Below are 20,034 nucleotides of genomic sequence, written 5' to 3'. Positions count from 1 at the left end.
CGGTAAAAAAAAGTATTTACACCTTCGTAAATCGTATCGAAAAACTACCACCTTCAATATCTGTAAATTCATGATGACTAAAGAAAAATACTGAAAATTATACATTTGTGTTTTAAACATTCGTTTGTATTTATCTTTACTCAACAATCATAAGCGCTAGTCTGATAAAAACAGTGACGTAATTTATTAGGTATATTATTATTGTCTACACACCAACAGGGAAAATAGTTACTAAATCATTTGAATCATCAATCATCACAGGTTTTATTATAAATAAGATGATATTGTAATACATTACATTTACCTAAAAAACCTAGCTTGACTTGAATATGTTTTTAACATACTTTAACAAGCGAAACGGGGTTTACAATTCTATGTAAATATTATTAGCCTATCTTTGTAATAATAGTATAATCTTTAATTTTATTATACATCTCCAAAGTTATAAAAAACAAATTAACGTAAGAAAATTTACGAATGTATAATGAGGAACTGGTTATTAATATCAATAGACTTATTTTGATAACGAAAACGTGATACTTAATATTTTCGATATATAAAAATATAAATTAATATTTATTACTAATTTAATATAATCCTTTGATAAAAAATATTTTTAGCAAAATCCTGTCCTTCGCTATAAATAAGTAAGTGTAGGTTTTTTCACTTCACTTTACTTCTATTATCTAATTCTTCACATAATTCATAAAAATTATGATTTTAGCGTAGTTACATCTCCCTACGATTGCAAATGTAATTTTCTTGTGTATATCAATCACGTATTGATAAAATATAGTGGACGAACAACTTTGGAGTACCACCGCATGCTTGTGGACCACAGTTGTAATCGAACTGCCGTAAGGAAAACACGCCATCACTCTCAATTTCAACTATTTGTAAGTACCTAACTGATTGAATTTGGTCATATGCTTACTATTCTATTGAATTAAATCACCATCTATTTACATTTGATTAGCCGAGTGTTATCGGAGGCCGGTCCTAAATTTAGCAAAATTGTTAAATTGTGAAATAGTTGAACATGATTTCTGGATGAATTGTAAAATTCTTATGTGTTTTATAGCTTTTGTTAAGATATAACTTCTACTCACATGTACTTTATGGCAGAAGATACCTACTCGTATGATATAGGTTAAATATAGGTATGCCGGAGAACGAATTCATAAATATGTAATGTAGTTTTTTGTGTATAGTTATTATTCTCTATGTGAAGATTAACATAGAATGGTTCCAGTTTTGAAATAAGTAAAACTTGTCTTATATAAAAATTTTTTGCTGCATGTATCTCGTAGACACATTACTAATTATTGTGTACCGAGACGATTTATTTAACAAAATAGCCAATTATTCTTAATGTGTTTACTTGAGTTTGTGTGAGTTATTACTAGTTTGATTATAACGATATCATACCTCCTATCTTAATTTAGTACAAAGCAGTTTGTAAACGTATTGTGCCTAACTGCCTAGGTATTGGAAAATCGGTAGTTCACGCACTATGATAAGGTTAGTAAGCAATGATACCTGTAATTACAATACTAGTTTTTTTTTATAGATAAAAATGGAAATCAAATCAGTGTTGATCGTAGATGGTGTTGGCCCAGTCTGTGCTGATACCCTGACTTCTCATGGAATCAGTGTCACTACCATACCTAAAATTACCAAAGAAGAGCTTCTAAAGGAAATCCCTGTAAGTATAGTTTACGATTTTGAAAATAGAACAATATTTACATGTTATCTGTTAAATCATTGAACACGAACGTGTGTGGACATACGACACGCTACTCTGAGAACCGGTATCAGCTGGATTTAAAACCCAAGAAAGACTTCAGCGCAAATACGTGTGATTTCTTATACTTAACACATAATTGAAAAAAACTGTGTGTCATTTATATCGAAAGTGTACTTAATGCATAACCTCATCATTTATTTTGTATTGCATTTAGTTTTCCTTATAGTACGCAATAATCTAAATTAGTAAGTTTAGTATGGTGTTAGTAGCTTATTTTCCTTAATATTTAATATGTATACGTAATGATAGAAATACATAATTATAGAAACACAACGCCCTGGTGGTACGATCAGCTACTCAAGTCACCGAGGAAGTCCTTGCTGCGGCAAAGAATCTCAATGTCGTGGGACGTGCTGGCGCAGGCGTGGATAACATCGATGTAAATGCAGCTGGGAAGAAAAATGTTATGGTCATCAAGTAAGAAACCACCTGTATTTTAGAAACATATGTTTTGGTTTCTAATGGGATGTTCTCCGTCTGAAGAATAAATTATTGTATTGATGTCGCCCCTGCGAATAGTGCCATCCAATTTTCTCACGTTCCCATTTCAATGACATAATGCGTAATTGCGTAGTCGTCTGTCAAAGTAGCCCTGTTATTCTCTTTTGAATTCTTTGTTATTATGTCTAAACAACAGTTTAATTTAATAATGATACAGGTATTCCACTCGTATTTATTGATATTGCTGATGATCCAAGTTCATAGGAAAAATCTAACCTAAATTAATACTTCCAGTGCCCCCGGTGCTAACGCTATGAGTGCGTGCGAGCTTACATGTGGGCTGATATTGGCATTAGCGAGACACGTAGTACCTGCTGCCACATCTCTCAAGGCTGGAAGATGGGACCGTGCGCTGTACACAGGGACAGAAGTTAACAACAGAACCTTGGCCGTGCTTGGACTTGGAAGAGTTGGCAGGGAAGTGGCTGTGCGCATGCGTAGCTTTGGAATGAAGGTAAATATTGTTTTTATATACTAACTCATTATTATATATTTAAAGAAATATTCAACAGAAACTCGGATCTCTACTACTACGATGCATATCGAAAAAGCCCGCGGTCGTTGGTTTGATTTCAAATAAAACCAGGGTCCTCAGGCACAACAGGCTTTTCTTAACGATTTCTATATAACAGACGCTGAAATGAATGCATCAGTTAACAGATTTCAAGACTTATACAAGATATTATAAATCCCTGTAATCGGATAGTTATAGTTACGTCTGTACCTTAAAAATGCCTCTACTTTGAAAAATAAACATTGAATCCACCAACAAATACAGCCACTTTAATAAAAAATTTAATACCTGAAATCAGGTAGTAGCTGACTAATTAATATATAAGATTTTTAAATATAAGTACATATATTTATAACTGCGTATGCAAGCGAAATTCGAATGCGACTGATTTTTTTCTTATTGCGAATAAAGTCTAAATAATAAGTCCAAAAAATATAGTCTAGTTCTTAAATCTTAAGTATAGGAATTATTTATATACATTAATAAATAGTTATAACTAATCATGTATGAAATTTTGTGCAGTTTTTGTGCGAAAATAAATAAAGATTATTATTATTATATAATATTAATGTGTATGAAACGCGAAACCAAAAAGAATGGTTGTGTCGGAAATGTCATCAGGCCCAATATTTAAACCAATTTCATCATGTAGGTATAAAGTAGAAGAAAATATGCTAAGTAATGCTGACAGAAATAAAGTCAATATTTCTATTGATTGTACGATGACGTTATAATTTATGTGGAAGTTAAATAAATGTGGAAATCATATCTATGTAAAAATAATTAATATTTATTTTTAACTTCAACTCTTTAATAAACTAAAATAAACTAAATTGTATTGCGATAGGTATTCTTTCGTTGAGGAAAGTACCAGCTCTGGGGTCACAGGTACTATCTACCAGGCACCAACCTAAATCTTTAATAAGTGCACTTGAACCCTACGGCCTAAGAAATATTCCCTTAAATAATAAATTAAATATTCCCTTTGAAGTACGTCTGTACTAAAATATCTCTGTCAGAATAAAAGCGAAGTTGGAGGAAAGATTCTCTCTGTAAGAAAATCTGGCAATAATAAATGTTTTAAACATACCCTGTTTTCAGGTTATTGGTTTCGATCCCTACGTGACTAGTGAACAGTGCCAAGAGTTTGGGGCTACAAAAGTGGAATTGTCCGAAGTTTGGCCCCAAGCCGACTACATCACGCTGCATATGCCCCTCATCGATTCCACTCGCAGTAAGTGTTTCAAATGTTAATAATACGCACACTTCGCACACACTTAGCACACGCTTTTATATATTATCAGGTAAAAACCTTAGTAATTATATAAGACGGTTCGACTTTTGTGTGTCCATAAAAATGTATGAATCTACTTATGATAAATTTAATGGTCCAACCACAAGGTCACGAGATAAGGGAGAGTTATAAAGTCCCAGAGAGTATAAATATAAATAAATAACAAATTATTTGTAAGAAATATCAGATCGTAATATCGGTAAAGTTGGTTCTGTAATCGTCTTGACCTAGTAATACATCGGGAATGTATTATTTGATGTGATAAGAGCACATTACACTATTATTATATTTATGTCAAAGACCACATTGTATTATATAACTCAAAAGATAAGAGACTTAACAAACCATTTATAGTAGATTCAAATGATAAAGACAGTTTCATGAGACAACCAATACGTCATTCAATATTTTATTCACGTCATAAAGTAACAAACCAATATAATTGTTTTAACGAGTCTTTCTTATTATAAGATAGATCTTCTAAATACATTTGCATATCATCCGCACATTATGTTATTTAACTTACGTAATTATGACCTCAAAACTGTTGCTATGATAATGAACTCGTAGTCACAACACAAATATTAATTTTATCTAACTTTGTCTTACGAAGACGAACGAAAGGACTGTGAAGGGAGTTGCACATAGGAATAAAATAAAATATATAAATTTATTAGCTAAATAAACCCTAGATTATTATTTGTATATTATATTTAAATACACAGGGCTCGCATCATACTTTATTTGAACCCGATATGAGCATCTGTAGAAATAAAAATACAACGTCTAAAGACTTAAAAATGCCCTAACTATAATAGAAGACCTAACTAACTGTTACCAGTGAGATAATATATTACAAAGACATTTGTATGCCTAAATGTTTTATAAAATTACATATCCTTTCCAGGCTTTATCAACAAGGAGGTACTGAATTCGTGTAAGAAGGGTGTGAAAATTGTTAATGTCGGTCGCGGTGGATTAATTAACGAACCTGATTTCTTGGAGGCACTCAAAGAAGGAAAGGTAATTCTTAGAGACAATGAAGTTTTAGACAGCTTTATATCACATATATATATTTATGGTTTAAAACATGTTGTGACCAGCATTGGTCACAACATGTTATTGATGCTTACTTAATTTTTGTCATGATAATACATTGTATTATTATATATAGCAATAATATAATATATCCCGTAGTTGTTAGTTTATAGGTAGGTAAGCAGTCGGCCGTCTGGTTTTCGAAAGTGAAAATTGTTATGTTACAAATGAAATCCAGGACTGGTTTAACGCAGTATGCAAAATAATTAATATATGGGGTCGTTATGGAAGGACTTTAAATAAAAAAATGTTCATGTTTTAGAATGCAATCAATATAGACTATATTATGAATATTCCTGAAATTTTACGTTAATTGTTAATATCTTCCATTTGTAGTAGTAGTTACATTTACGCTTATATCCAGGTTGGTGCCGCAGCTCTTGATGTGTTCGAAGAGGAACCACCGAAAAATCCTCTCACTCTTGAAATTATCCAGCACCCAGCAGTTGTGGCTACACCTCATCTCGGTAAGCCATCGGCCATGTAAAATTGATTCTTCATATCTGTACTTAGAATATATCTTCTATATTTTAGTTTTAACAATTATTAAGTACATTTAAAAGTTGCTATATTTAACAGGCAGTTCATTCAATAGAAGGACAGACGCAATACTTCGCCAATAACACTTAATACCACTCAACCTTTGAATAGTTGTTCGATATTATTACATCCTTAGTTTACAGTTAATTAAAGAAAATTAAATTTATTTATAAATAAATTATACCTATGAGAGTATTTTAAATTTTAACTTTGCCTAGAAGAAACATATATTAATGTATAGCTTCGTCACTCAGAAATTTATTGACAGAATTCCTTGGATTTACCTTATAACCCTATGATAATAAGTCGACTTAAATACCAAGAATGTTAATTATATTACAGGTGCGTCTACAAAGGAAGCTCAAATACGCGTTGGTCAAGAGATTGCCGAGCAACTGGTGAACCTAGTGAAACCCGGAACGTACAAGACACCCCTGGCTGCAGTTAAGCCTTCAAATTAAGCTCCCTTTTCAACTTACTTTATTTAAGTAATTTGGTATTCGAATATCGAATAATAACTGTAAGATAAACTCAATAAATTTATTATTTTCGTTTTTTATCTTTTATTACACGCATTCAAAGCAAATAAGGATATCACTCATATCTACATTAAATAGATATTATTATCTGCTTGTTGTATTATATAAAACGGCTGAATGTTAGGTGATATCGCCGCAATAAAGTAGAATGCACATAGAATGCGAAATTTCAATTGGTACTCTTTTCTTGCGATGGAAATACTTCGACGGACAGCTGTACCTGTACAGACCACCTAGCGATGTTCCACCACCGGAACACACGAAATATCCTAAAATCGAACCGTTGTGGTAAAGCCATTAATTACAATAAGCTCATTTACTAGCAACATGACGGGCAATGCAATGGCAATGTCAATTATTATTATGGGTTGAATTCGATACACACAACCATAACCATCGACAGGGCATATCTGTCAGTAGTCATATCCTCTACCTGAATCTATCGGTATCGTTCGATACAATAAACAATATATGCCATCGACGCCATGTTTAACACAAGACGATGCGTTACATTAGAAAAACAAACTTATTTTAAATTATTTATTTTAAAAAACACTTAGAAATATAATTTACAAAATAGTAGGTATATAAAATCGCTAATTTATTGGAACTTATTGGTTACACATACCATACATGGCAGTAATATTATCACTGCTATATTGCAGTATAGATGAATCCATCTATCCGATGATGATCCATCGCAAAAGGGTAAGGATAATAATACATTCGATATGGATCAAAGGCATAAATTCAATTCAATTGTCCTAAACAATTGTTACACTTTAAGTAGTTTTTTTTTTCAAAATGTTTTGTTTTGATAGTATGTATGTTTCTAGAAAGGTAAGCCAAGACTGGTGGAGTTGTGGGCAAGTTTAAAATGGAATTAATGCGTTTCCTCTTATAGGAAACAGGTAATGAATAGGAATTTTTAGTCTTGGGAAGGGTTTGGGTAAGGAACAATAAAGCAAGAAACTAATTTCCACCACGTCTGAACTGTCTGCCGGTCCTCGTAGCAGGAGCGGTGTCATTCTGTTCTTCCACTGGCTCAGTCTCTTGGAACGACCTTGAAGTGGCTGTAACAGATGAATATGGTTAAAAAGATTTTCCGATTATAAATGGCATGTGATACGAATTAATAATTCTGATATGAACTGAATTACGAAGGATAATTCTGTAAATTAGCTATTACGGATATTCGGCAGACCTCTATATAACTTATGTCGAAGAAGCATAATCGACAAATCGACGAATCTTGTCGCTGCACCAGAGTTCGGCTTGTCGGTTAATGCTTTTCGGTTTCGGCTTTGAAAAGGTGTCTATAGAATCTCAGAAAAGACCCAAGGTGTATTTAAAATCTCGATATGAACCAGAAATTAAAACCCCTCCCCCACTATTATAGGTGGTTGCTACAATAGTTTTTGTAAAATCTAATTATATTGCACTCATGGACACGCAACGGTGGGAAGTGTGTTTTATATATATATATATATATATATAAAATAAGAAAATTGTATTAGGCAACTATTCCAAATTATGAAGTAATTCTCTTATATATCAAGGTGAATAAGCTAGATAAGGTGCTGCTGTTTTGTTTAAAGGATTAATGTTATTGTTCATTTCTCTTGACATCAAAGTACCTCAATTATAGTTGTTTTATTATTTGAAGTATAGAATACTTTTCACTGCTTGAGAAACGTATAAAACAAGAATTTCCTCAGTAGCGCATTTCATAAACTGACCTTCAGTGTAATTTTAATGTTTGTATAAAATCTCGATATGAACCAGGCCCCACCCCAAATCGCTATTATAGGTGGTTGCTAAAATGGTTTTTGCGAAATCTAATTATATTTGTTGCACAAATTGACACGCAACGTTGCAAAGTATGTTATTATTTCGAATTTGATATCGAGCTACATTTCAGGTCAATTAAAATGTTAAACGAGCAATTATATTTATTTCCGAGCCGTGTTTAAGGAAGGAAGGTGTTTGGATGCATGAAGGCTAACGGCTAGTCGCTTGTTATTTTTTATTAATTAAATTAGTTAATCTGATTTATTAAGTATGTACAAACAGCCAAACCACGGAATTGCAAAATATTATTTGTTTCGGACTGGTACAATCAAAACTGGTTATATCACCTAATCTAACCTAACCTTTCACAAAAGTATCAAGGTTAGTGTTTGATAGTCATAAATTTATTTAAATAAAAATTAATATATAAGTAAAAATTTTACCAAATAATCAACGAAAAATTTGCACGTCATTGTGACTGGCGCGAACAAATTCATTTTATACATCATAAATAAATCATTATTATTTATTAGAGACTTTTGGAGTTCTGGTTTTAAAAAATATGTTCCCGTATAGAAAATTGTCTATCACCAATTAATTGAATTTCATGTTCACATTGGACGCAAAAAATTGTTTTCAAAAATAATCTCACTATATTTTTAAAACTGTTATGCTAAAATTATCATATCATCAGCAGTGTCACAATGTTTCATTAGTAGCCTTTACGAAGATTTCATGGAAGTTCGAACTTACGTCTTCCAAATCGGCTTCTACTGGGCTTAGTAGTCGCTGGTGCCTCTTCTGTTTTTGTTTCGCGAGTCGCTGTGTTGAAACGCTTTTTACCTGCAATCGTTATTTTTGTGTTAATAACGTGTAACTTAATACAAAATATTTGATTGTAATGTAGTAAATTTACAATACCAAATGATATAAACTAAGTGTCGGGCGTTATTGTGATACATAATATAATTAGGTATAAACAATTCGGTACAAATTTATAAATAGAATACTAAAACATTAAACTATATCTTTGCTGCAATATTATGTAATTGATTTATTTGATTCAATATTTTTTAGATAAGTGATGCGAGCAGTCATTTATCTTCTGTTTTTGAAAGGCAAAAGCCAAGCGGTATTAAAAGAAAGCATGAATAAATATATAAACAAAAAGCAAAAACCTAAATTAATAATCGTGAATTAGTTACAGATTTAGTTTGTTTTATTGGAATAGTAACGATTGGACAAGTTACTAAGGACTTACTGAAGTTAGCTTTTACTGTTGCTTCAGTTTGGACATCCTGTGATTGGCTGGCTGCGGGTACTGAGTGACCCAATTTGGCTAAAAAAACATTGTTTTTAACTTTCATTACCTTGAACTAAATTTATAACATTCAGAATAAACAAATGTTTGTTTTGTTTCCTAAGAAACCACTTTTTAAATATCAAACAATTTGTTTATTATTTTATGTCTACCAACGTATTACATTTATGAGAATATATAAAAATCCGTAACCTTCCTTATTAAATACATACATAAAAATCTTTTTATAAAATAAATAATCAATGGCTTAGTTAAATAAATTAAAATTATAAAACAGTTATATGCTTGGGTAGAGAGTTTTTTAGTAAGATAGCAAAATTAATATCGGAATGGCATAGATAAAACGTATATTGTCTTAACACGACAATATACATCATAGATTAGCCCCATCATTATATTTTGAAAAATTAATTGGTTCAATACATTACCTTCCGCGGCCTGTGCTCGCCGCCTTTTCAAAGCTGCTAGAAGGTCAGTGTTGCTTCTGAATGGCCTCACTCCTCCTGCAACGAGCTTTTTGCCCTCTGTTGAAGATGGGGGTGCTTCTGTGGACGGCTCATTAGCTTCTGCTTCTGCTGGGTAGTCGCCTTCCTCATCATAATCACCTTCCTCCTGAAAAAATATTCTGTTACTTAATATTTATAAAAAATGTATTGGTTATGTTTACAAACAAGATGACAATTTACAGAGATGCTTCCATTTATGAATTCTATTATAACTTTTTTCATTTCGTAAATCAGTGACTTTCTCTATTTTGTATTAACGGTGAATTTATTTCAAAAGTCCCCATTAAAATTTTTCCATCTTGCAGTCTAGTCTATACTATAAAGTTATTTTGAAATATAAGCTCAAGTTATTAAAATTATTTTATTAATTAGATACACAGATTATAAGTTTAAATATAAAATCGACGTTATTTACACCCAAACCCAATATCCTATAATAAACCTATCTCAATCCATTTTTGACCATCTAAGATAGACATTTTAACTTACCACAGTTTTTAAAATAATTAAAAAGCTATTTTACATGTATATTTTAATAATATTTTTTGGGTTTTATTTGTTTTATATTGATTATCAAATACACTATGTAAAGAGCGAGGAGATTGCATTCTATCTGTCGCCAAAAATGGATTGTCTTCGTAGGGTTTGGTTATTGGGATGAATATAGATCGATCGGCTGTCACGGTCTGATCTCAGATTAAAATCAAATGATGGATTAATTATTGGGTTCGGGTGTAAAAGAGATTTTAAAAGAAAAGAACCCCAGAAAATTCATAGATGCAAATTTTACGACCTTGATAAACTGATTTCTTAAACGCAATTTCATATATATTTCGTTTTACGTCATAGCGCGGAGATTACAGACAGACATTCCGATAGCAATCGTAATTCCACAAAAACCAGTTCAATCAGTATTACTGCCTTTACTGTCGTTCGCGTAGAAATGCCAGAGGGAGTTGGAGGTCACTTGTGAAGGCAACTCGCCCATCGGGCGAGCAGGGCGGTCCGACTTGCCTTGGGCTAAATGATTCGAATGTCGCATACAAAAGGGAAATACCCATAACACTTATACATCACCCAATTAGGCAATAATCTGTTAACAATTGGCTCTTTAGCATACGGCTGGGTTAATTATGGTATAAAATTATAAAGATAATCACAACTCGAACATAATCACATGACATGACTCGAAATTCTTGTAAATCACGTCGAAAAAAAAGTGGAATGTGAATGTATAATAAATTTATTTATTTTTAACCTACGAGTTATTATATTAAGGGTCCGTATTACAATGTCCGGATAAGTTCCAAATAAGCTATTTATTACTTATTGGTAGGATAAACAGTATTTTTGCGTTTCACGACTGTCAGATAGCGATAGTCGTCATGAAACGCGAAGTATCTTATTTGGAACTTTTATCTTTCGAATAATTTACGTGTTGCTATGCTATTTGGTACTTTATCCATACATTGTGAAACATGCCCTAAGTCTTTAAATTACGTTAAAATTCAAAATATTAATTAAAAGATTTTTATTAATATTTTGAATTTTATTTTATTTTTTAAAAACAACGTGAAGAATAGGTTTTCGAGATATAACGGTAGTCATTATATAGATCCTTGATGATTTTATAGTGACTATCACTGGTTTTAACACATGATAATTTATACGCACCAGGAAATCAGATATTTTCTATAATAAAGAGTATAGATATATCTATGTAAAATATCAGCAATAATAGAAATGTGTAACTTAGTTTATTTTCTATTTTGCATGCTGGTTTTGTTTGTTATTTTTAAAAAGAGTTTCTCGACAGTTCCTTCGCGCGCTCCACGCCCTTGATTGGAGAACCGGTAGTGAATGTATATTTAGATCTTCTTTTTTTAATATTGCCGTTCATAAGTGTAACTGACTAATATGATTAAATAAATGTTGATTGACAGATGAAAGTACAAGAAAACAACACTTTAATAATTAGAAGGGCAACAGATTTCCTAAAAAGGAGATCTCCATTTCTTTTGGATCAAATAGCTTATAAATAACGACTAATGAAGCAGGAACATAAATCTGAGGCCAAGATGCCATAAAAACGCCATAAAATTACGACGAACGAAGACGAACGAATGTATGTTTTACTATAATTTTAACCTGATCATAAAAACAACACAATTTTTGTGTTTGGCTAATTTGTCTATATTTATACAAATCTAATCCGCCGTCAGGTGTGATTGAGTAACGATTACGAACGTTACTTTCACTTTTATATACAAAAAATTAAGTATACCTCGGGCGCAGCTGTTGTGGTGGATGTTGTGGGTTTTCCTTTTCCAACTAAACCTCGTTTGAGCAAACCCCTGGATGGAATTGCCCGGGATTCAGAATCATCTTGTGGACGCGCCGACGTCTGCCACGCAAAGCAAACTAAAAGAACGAACCTGAAACATAAGAAACATTGCGAGCTAACAAAACATACTAGGCGTAGTTTCACTAAGCCTTTTTACAGCAACTGGCCACAAAGACTATTTAAGGGTTAATTTAAGGGATTTTGATGGCTGAAGATATAAGTTTGACTACTGCTAGTTGCGAAAACAATGAAATACGCGAATTGAATTCTATACGAGCATCAGTGATCCTATCGTTGCATATATTATTTCTTCAAGATGGTCAAGTAATATGCTAATTCAGGTGACTGTGACATATAATGCCAGTCCGTATCCGTATCATTATGTAACTAGAAATCACGTGTTGCTCTCAGGACATGTTTATATATATATATATATAATGTATAATAACCTATGTTATTTATATAAAAAATTAGCTTGTCAGTATCAAATGAGTCAAAACTTACGAATATACATTATCGTGATGACATGTCATAAAATTCTATGCAATTATGCCAGTTAAATGTCAGGGTTCTTTATTGGTATATATAAGACATATAAGTGAAACCGCACGTGTTAGCGTATACTGGAAGAGATAATTCACGAATCAAGTTTTTGCAAATATGTCCTTGTACGTTCAACCTTTTAGTTGCTACTTGCCAAAGTAAACCTATGCAGGAATTTACGTAGTGACAACGATTACAACATCTTTATAAGTTTACACCTTTGCATGTATATCTTATAATTATAAATCGTTAACAATTTTAACAGAGCAAGAAATTCAGTGTCAGTCATCGATTATAATAGCGTGATGCATATCACTGTATTCAAATAATAATAATAATAAAGCCTTTATTGTTGTAACAACTTTTACAGAGTTTCGTGTGCCTAAAATTAATTTACTTATGACTACTATCTAAAGAAACACATTTTTACTATTATAGAGTTTAACTAATATACTAATAGTTTTAATGGCTATTGATTATTATCGGCAAACGGTAGTTTACAGATAGGATACAACTTGTCTTCCGACAAAGGCCTCCTCTACAGCTCTCCAGTCTTTCCTCATTTTTGCAGTGCGAGTCCATGCTGCACCTTCCATCTTACTTTCCATCGTCTTCTATATGTTCTCCAAATCTTCTCATTTCGCTGATCCCTATAATATCCCATTTTATTTTTTGTATAGCTAGTTCAAGTTCTTCAAGTTTTTCGGGTGTTCTAAGAGATCGACAGTTGATGGTTGCTATTTGAATATCATTCGTTTTCTTTACAGTGTGAGTATTTACGTTGACGTTATTTTTAACTTTTACAGTTTACAGGGTCGTGGTCATTTTCCCCCACGATGACCAGTCGGCTTGGGGGAGCGTGGTGTTTTGTACTTGTGTTGTTTATGTTATAGGTATGTTTTGTTTTCCGTTTACCGATATTTGATTGTTATTGCTTATGGTCTATTGAGTTAGAGGGGAGAGAATTGCTTCTAATTCGCATTAAATCAAACGCATTTAATCTGTTAACGTTCGATTGCATGAAGGTTTGTTGTTTCCATGGTTGGTTATTATTTTCTGGGGATGTTGATGCTTCTCTCTTCCGTTTTTCATTGCTTGTTTTGCTTTTTCCTATTATTATTATATTATCGAATTTTAATATATTTAGCGATATTTCCTTTCTTTCTCTCCTCTATAAGTTGTGGCTGCAGTGTTTTCCTTTTCTCCAGCACTTCCTTAGTATAATCTTCTGAAGTGTATACATCTTTAAGATTTTTCTTCATTTTCATTATTTCGTTATTTTTCCATTCACTCACGAAAGATACCAAGGTAGGTCTTGACTTGTCACCTGCTTTTCCAATGCGATAGATGTTATTCACATCGTGATCTTCAATATTTATGCAAAGGTCGGTATTAAACAACTATGATGATTACTATTTGACGTCCGGAAACGTACAACAAAAATATATTTCAAGGTTGGGTGAACGTGGCACGTAGAACCCTCGGGCATGTAAACATTAATGCTAACATACATAGAAGTCCGTGAGAGAACTGTCAATGGTTAAAGGTTAACTCGTTACTTTATACAGTGTTGAGCAACAGGTCCCGATTTCAGGGTCAGGTCAGGTTGTGATAGCTAGATAAGTTCCGCATTCACTTCCGTTTAAAACGCAACAATCTCCCTTAGCTTTCTCTATTTTATGTAATATATCACTATATCCAATGACAAGCATAGGTCGTGGCCCAATCATAGAATTGATAATTTTATAAAATGGTTATACGTCATTGAATCGTACAACAGGAAGTGAAATTTAAACGTGTGGCCATATCATTGAAGCTAGGTGTTTATTGTAAGCGATGGTAAAAAGAAATACCTATTTTTTATAAACTGTTTTGTTGTTCGATTTTGTAACGTGTAACTTGTAATTAATGGAGATGTTTTTAAGTTGTGTGACCACACGGACGAACTAACAAAACGGCCTGGCCCCATTCATGAAATGATCAATTCTACGGTTGGACAACGACGCTACATTTATATTATAAATCCAATCGCGAGGATTTAGTCACGAATGAGAATTCGTGCCATTATTAGCAAAATATCAATAAAACTGCATTCTTGACATTATAGCTATGATTCGATTTGAATTTATTTTAGTCTGTGACTATACAATAATTGTTTCTGTATGCAATGTACATTAGTTATTTGGATAAAATAAAATTGGAATTGCCAGTCACGTCGGAAAAAGTAAAACTTTCTATGTTGTTGTTCAGTGGAACACATGTATAGAATATTATATTAGAAACTGCAATGACACTGAATACCTTCAATCTTAAACTAAAAAGTGTAAGAATTGGGGTGACCTCGGCCTGCAATGCGGCAGTAGTACTACAACAACCTTTTAGATGACTGATGACGTATTTAATAACAGGAAGCCTTCTGCTAAACGGCTGAGAAGTGATAGTCAAGTTTCCTGGACAGAAAATTCCAAAGGCTACATTATAATTTTATTTAAAGACTCAATTGGAAGACGCAACTATTGCCTCATGTAAGTTTGGATTCTAGGCTATAACCATTTACATAAAATCTAGAGCTTGCAAAAGTTCTCATTGTGTAGCCTATTGCGCGTGAATCTTCCCACACCACTAAATTGAGCTCGAGTAAGTTACTAAATGTTAGGGAACAATAAAAATAATGAGGCTTCACTCTTGAACTTTATATTGTTTGAATCAGAAAATGATGCAACATTATCATAGCATGAGCGGATGCTATGTAAACTTAGGCACAATCGAAGTTCGCCTAACTTATAGACAAATGTCAATCGTCTAGTTGTGCAATACCTATATTATTTCCAAATGTCTTTTATGTTCGCTGTACGGGGTTGGGTAAGTGTGAGGTGATTTTAGAGCGCATCTTCGTAGTCACGGATTCGTCTAGCGTACTATATGCAGTTGGTAAATTAGAAGTGGTTTGTATGTTATTATTATATGAGAATTAGTTGATAAATTACTTTTACTAATAGATTTCACGAATAGAAAAAATAAATAATTATTCTTCACTAATTAGTAACGTGTTTTACACGGTACGATACTTTTACCTCGAATTAAACATTCAATTACCACTATATGTAACTGAATAATTATTATTGAGTCCTCGAAAATAACGAGAAGTAACTGTAACAGAATTTTAATACATTATCTTTTATTAATTGAGGCCAACTAGTAGTGGTTGCATTATTTACTGTTGTAGCCACACTTGAACACAGTGTTACTTACACATAAAGTTAATGTTCACGAAACAAAAGAAAACATGGAAGAAACAATTTTTATTTATATTTAAAAAAAAATAAAAACTGCGTACTATAAATTTTTCTTAAAACAGATAATAAGCTATTTGTATGTGACCTTTCCGCGAATTCAGGTTATGTTCAATATAAAAAATGCATAATTTATTAGTCCTAATAAAAATATAATAGACACTTTTATTTAAATATTCAAGCAGGATTATGAAAAATACATCGCTCTAGATTCTATGAAAGTAAGAATCTATTAGTTTTAGAATGTTATAATTGATGAGTCAGATGTTGCTTAATTCTAGGTTTTGACCTTTTTGTAACGGCATATTTAACTGATAATATCTTAGTTACGTTACTATTGTAAAAGTTTTAAAAGTATATACTTTCAATAAGTTGTGAAGAGGAACGTCAGGTTACGTAACCCTGCTAGATTCGACATGGCATTATGAAAGCTAAAACTTTTTAACTTTGCTTAGGTATTTGTCAAAAATATAGGGAAATATATTTAATTTCTATTTTAATTACATCTTTTTGATCAACAACAGCAACTAAATAGTTATATAACACGTATTTCCATATGTTTTTGGTTTTTAAATATATTTAGTAAAATTTATATACAGTGAAATCTCGGTAACTCGAATCTCGAAGTCGAAATCCGGAGTATGTCGAAAAATTGCCATTCCCTTCCGCTGAATCCCTGAATACGCGATAATTATTAAGACTTTGTAACTCGAACAATTTTACATACGCAGTATTTATAGTACATATTGATACTTTTTAAATCCAATTTCAGAAAGGATACTCCGTAAGTTGTAGTAGTACCGTTTACTTCATTAATATCTAAATAACATATTATATGTACTATAAAACATAAGCTGACTCCAAACAAATAATGTGAGGATCGAAATTTCAGCAGTAAAATTATATATATCTAGAAGTTCTTTTTAAGTCAAAACTCGTTAATTCGATTTTTTGCCATTCCCTTGACATTCAAGTTATCGAGAATCCACTGTATTACAAATGTATACTTTCCAAAATTGCTTATGGGTCTGCGTTTCTTTATGGAGCAATGATGTCATACCTAGTTCCCTTAACATTTCAGAGGCAATCATTTTGATCCGTATGTAACTACTAGTACTTTGACAAAGTTGCTTAATCGTAAGGTCGCGCACTAAGCTTTCAATGTGGGTTCAATCTATTGAACCGGTTCTCAGTTTCACCAAATAAATTTGAAAATTAATTGCTTTGTGCGTTCCACTAGGTCAAATTGGAGTATGTAATAGGATTTATAAGTCACGATTAATTGTTATGAAATATATTGGCCGTACCTTCATTTTCATTTTGATATATTTGTTTCATTGACCTCCGTACATCACCTACTTTTATTTCCTACTTCACAATAGCCATAAGATATATCCTCAAATATTTGATGAAGGACGTGCTGTTAATGAATATATGTGTAACAATTGACATCAATTAGGAGTGAAAGTTTAAACATTGACCCCTGATTCAACTTTTAAAAACAATAGTTTTAGAAGAACTTGGTATGGCCGAACGAAATATATAGTAACTTTATAAGTTTATCTAATGTAATAACGAAAAGATGTTGAGCGCATAGCATGATAATCTACTACCACTTAGTTCTAAAATAAAATAAAAATATATAATATCGAGTTACATACATTTCATTCTGATCATTCAATATCTTTATCTAACCGATTGTGAATGCTTCATTAGAATATGATGACATCGCAAATGCAATCGCCTAGCGGGGTCTACAAATCCGCTTTTTGTGCGAGTTCAACATGATACGTATGTACTGAATGTATGTAATATATATGAAAATTATATGTACTCACAGGGGAAGGATCCTCATCTTGGTGAATATTTGCGGGGCGAAAAGCACTAATGTTGTTCCTTTCTCTGAGGAGCGTCGGTGAACAGGTCCGAAGCGGACGGCTGCCACGGCTGATCTGAGCTTTAACACTCAACACCAACACCTTGGATACTGACTTTCAGCGTCGTTGCAGAAGTTCATCCGTTCGCGCCGCCCCAACATAGCGCCTGCTTGTTATTGGAGTGGTGTGCTCACCGCTTCACATGCCTTACATACCATACATATCAACTAGGTACTTGGCATTCGTTTACCTTTCAATAGAATAAATCCTGTTGTGATTTCATTTGGTACTAGCATCATTTTATTTATTATCAATTCTTCTATTATAGCCACAGTATGCTGTTATTTTTGGTGTATTATATAAATATTTTTTAAGTGTTAATGTATATTTCAAAAACTTTTTATAAACTTATATCTAATTTTAATTTTATATTCATTCAATTCGACGTAGGGTCCGAAGAGATCGTACCAATTCTTATTAATACCGGCAGCGCGCTTGCGAGCCGAGCCTTCTGGCAAAATACCTCAAACTCATGACAGAATAATTTACAAGAAATCGTTAAAGGAGACTTACACAGATTAATATAAAAACAGGCTACGTAAGAACAAAAGAAAATGTTGTTGAAATCAAAATAAAATGCGAGCAAATATTTTGTGGTCATACTTAAACAAGCATGCTAAATACCGTGTTTGATACTATAAGGTTCAGAAACGAAGGTCAGAGCAGGGTCAGAGAATTCAAATCCAATTTCAAAAATCATTTGTTCGTGTAGTTAACATAATGTACACTTATGAACGTCAACAAAGCAATATACATTGAATGCTTCTAATTTTACATTTACTGCCAGTTCTCAAATCAAGGCCAAATGAGGCATGGCCAGCCATCGATCTTCTCGCCATATATAAGGGAGAGAGACAACCCGACGCATTGACGACGCCACGCGGCCACATGCAATGACTCAAAAGTATGAAAACTTCATACTTTTGATATAGGGGAGTCAGACTTTGCGCTTAGACTCGTTTGACTCAGAAAGTTATTATAACGAAGCATATTCTTTCTGCAGAATGTTATAAATGGCAAGCATGTCATACGACTGAGACAAAACTATCAACAACAACCGTATCACCGACTTGCGTCGTTCCACACCTGAGTGTTTGTTAAGGCAAGTTTTTCAGCGCACTACCACTATGTAGAACCAACGACCCAATGAATGAAGTACAATTTCCGAATAAATTCAACTTCCGATCCTTCAAGAAAAGAGCGGACCAATTCTTAAAAGGCCGGCAATGCACTTGCCTTCTAACTATATCCAAGCGCGTCAGTATCATAGAACGTCAGCCCTACCCGTTAGGCCCGATGCTCATTATCGGCATCGGCAAGAAAAGGGATCCTTCTCTTCCTGCCGGGCGTGCCCGTCCGCTTACCTCCCATTATATAAAAAAAATAACGTGAGTAGATAATTTACTCAGGGATAATGCAATGATAATGTCGGAACGATTTTTGCTGTAGTTTCAAAGTGTATTTTTTAGAAACTCATCATACATCATATAGTAAGTATATAAAGAAATGAGACCATATTTTTAATAAAATATTTAATACGCATAACTGTCACCTACAACACAGACCCTATAACCAGAATTATAATAATTAATCGTGAATTTTTAATACAAAAATACACAGATGATTACTTTAATAAAATAATATTGTATTTACCAAATTTATGTTAAAAAGTAGTGGTAAAAATATTACCAATTTTTATAGGAATTATTATTATGACACTAAACGCATGCAATGCATTCATGACTTAAATATTACCCCCATATTCATAAAATTGTTTGGAAAAGGCATAAACATTTAACCATAACCATAACACCGTTAAAACGGTGCAATTGGATCAATGTTTTTTTATGAATAAGGGGACTTAATGTCTATGGTTGCCTATATTAACAAATAATAGATTTCATAGCATAAACATTTCAACTTCCGATTAACTTTAGGACTTAACAATTATACCATACACTTATACTAGGATTGATTTTAAGACCAAAAATTTGACAATGTTTTTT

The 20,034-nt window shown here is 32.6% G+C and overlaps 2 protein-coding genes across 4 annotated transcripts; one reads left to right on the top strand and one right to left on the bottom strand.

Moving 5' to 3' along the window:
* The first annotated feature begins 314 nt into the window (after positions 1-314).
* Positions 315-6,308, top strand: LOC110997374 (D-3-phosphoglycerate dehydrogenase). Of its 2 annotated transcripts, none has more exons than XM_022265510.2 (9): positions 315-376; positions 725-896; positions 1,571-1,705; positions 2,073-2,224; positions 2,543-2,762; positions 3,924-4,056; positions 5,024-5,139; positions 5,579-5,681; positions 6,097-6,308. In XM_022265510.2, the coding sequence occupies exons 1-9, from the start codon at positions 330-332 to the stop codon at positions 6,213-6,215; spliced, it is 1,197 nt and encodes a 398-aa protein (XP_022121202.2). In that variant the 5' UTR covers positions 315-329; the 3' UTR covers positions 6,216-6,308. The 2 variants fall into 2 exon arrangements, with proteins under 2 accessions (XP_022121202.2, XP_045490061.1); XM_045634105.1 differs by lacking the exon at positions 315-376 and adding an exon at positions 605-647.
* A 511-nt stretch (positions 6,309-6,819) lies between these two features.
* LOC110997376 (thioredoxin domain-containing protein 3 homolog) lies at positions 6,820-18,079 on the bottom strand. 2 transcript variants are annotated; one of them, XM_022265512.2, is made up of 6 exons: positions 17,930-18,079; positions 12,196-12,346; positions 9,834-10,017; positions 9,346-9,423; positions 8,838-8,927; positions 6,820-7,366 (listed from the first exon to the last, which is right to left on the bottom strand). In XM_022265512.2, the coding sequence occupies exons 1-6, from the start codon at positions 17,944-17,946 to the stop codon at positions 7,266-7,268; spliced, it is 621 nt and encodes a 206-aa protein (XP_022121204.1). In that variant the 5' UTR covers positions 17,947-18,079; the 3' UTR covers positions 6,820-7,265. The 2 variants fall into 2 exon arrangements, with proteins under 2 accessions (XP_022121204.1, XP_022121205.1); XM_022265513.2 differs by lacking the exon at positions 9,346-9,423.
* Positions 18,080-20,034: the final 1,955 nt, after the last annotated feature.

Source organism: Pieris rapae, chromosome Z (genome assembly GCF_905147795.1).
Source record: "Pieris rapae chromosome Z, ilPieRapa1.1, whole genome shotgun sequence".
NCBI lineage: Eukaryota > Metazoa > Arthropoda > Insecta > Lepidoptera > Pieridae > Pieris > Pieris rapae.
Note: the sequence above shows the minus strand (reverse complement) of the source record. Positions and strands in the feature narration are given on the sequence as shown.

What these genes read in the sequence shown, in the direction of transcription:
- LOC110997374 (XM_022265510.2), top strand. Translation starts at nt 330, where the DNA reads ATGTTTTTAACATACTTTAACAAGCGAAACGGGGTTTACAATTCTAT. An exon ending in AGCTTCTAAAGGAAATCCCT is followed by an intron (nt 1,706 to 2,072) that starts GTAAGTATAGTT and finishes ACATAATTATAG; the next exon opens with AAACACAACGCCCTGGTGGT. An exon ending in TGTGGCTACACCTCATCTCG is followed by an intron (nt 5,682 to 6,096) that starts GTAAGCCATCGG and finishes ATTATATTACAG; the next exon opens with GTGCGTCTACAAAGGAAGCT.
- LOC110997376 (XM_022265512.2), bottom strand. An exon ending in CCACAACAGCTGCGCCCGAG is followed by an intron (nt 10,018 to 12,195) that starts GTATACTTAATT and finishes ATATTTTTTCAG; the next exon opens with GAGGAAGGTGATTATGATGA. An exon ending in TAGAAGCCGATTTGGAAGAC is followed by an intron (nt 7,367 to 8,837) that starts GTAAGTTCGAAC and finishes CATCTGTTACAG; the next exon opens with CCACTTCAAGGTCGTTCCAA.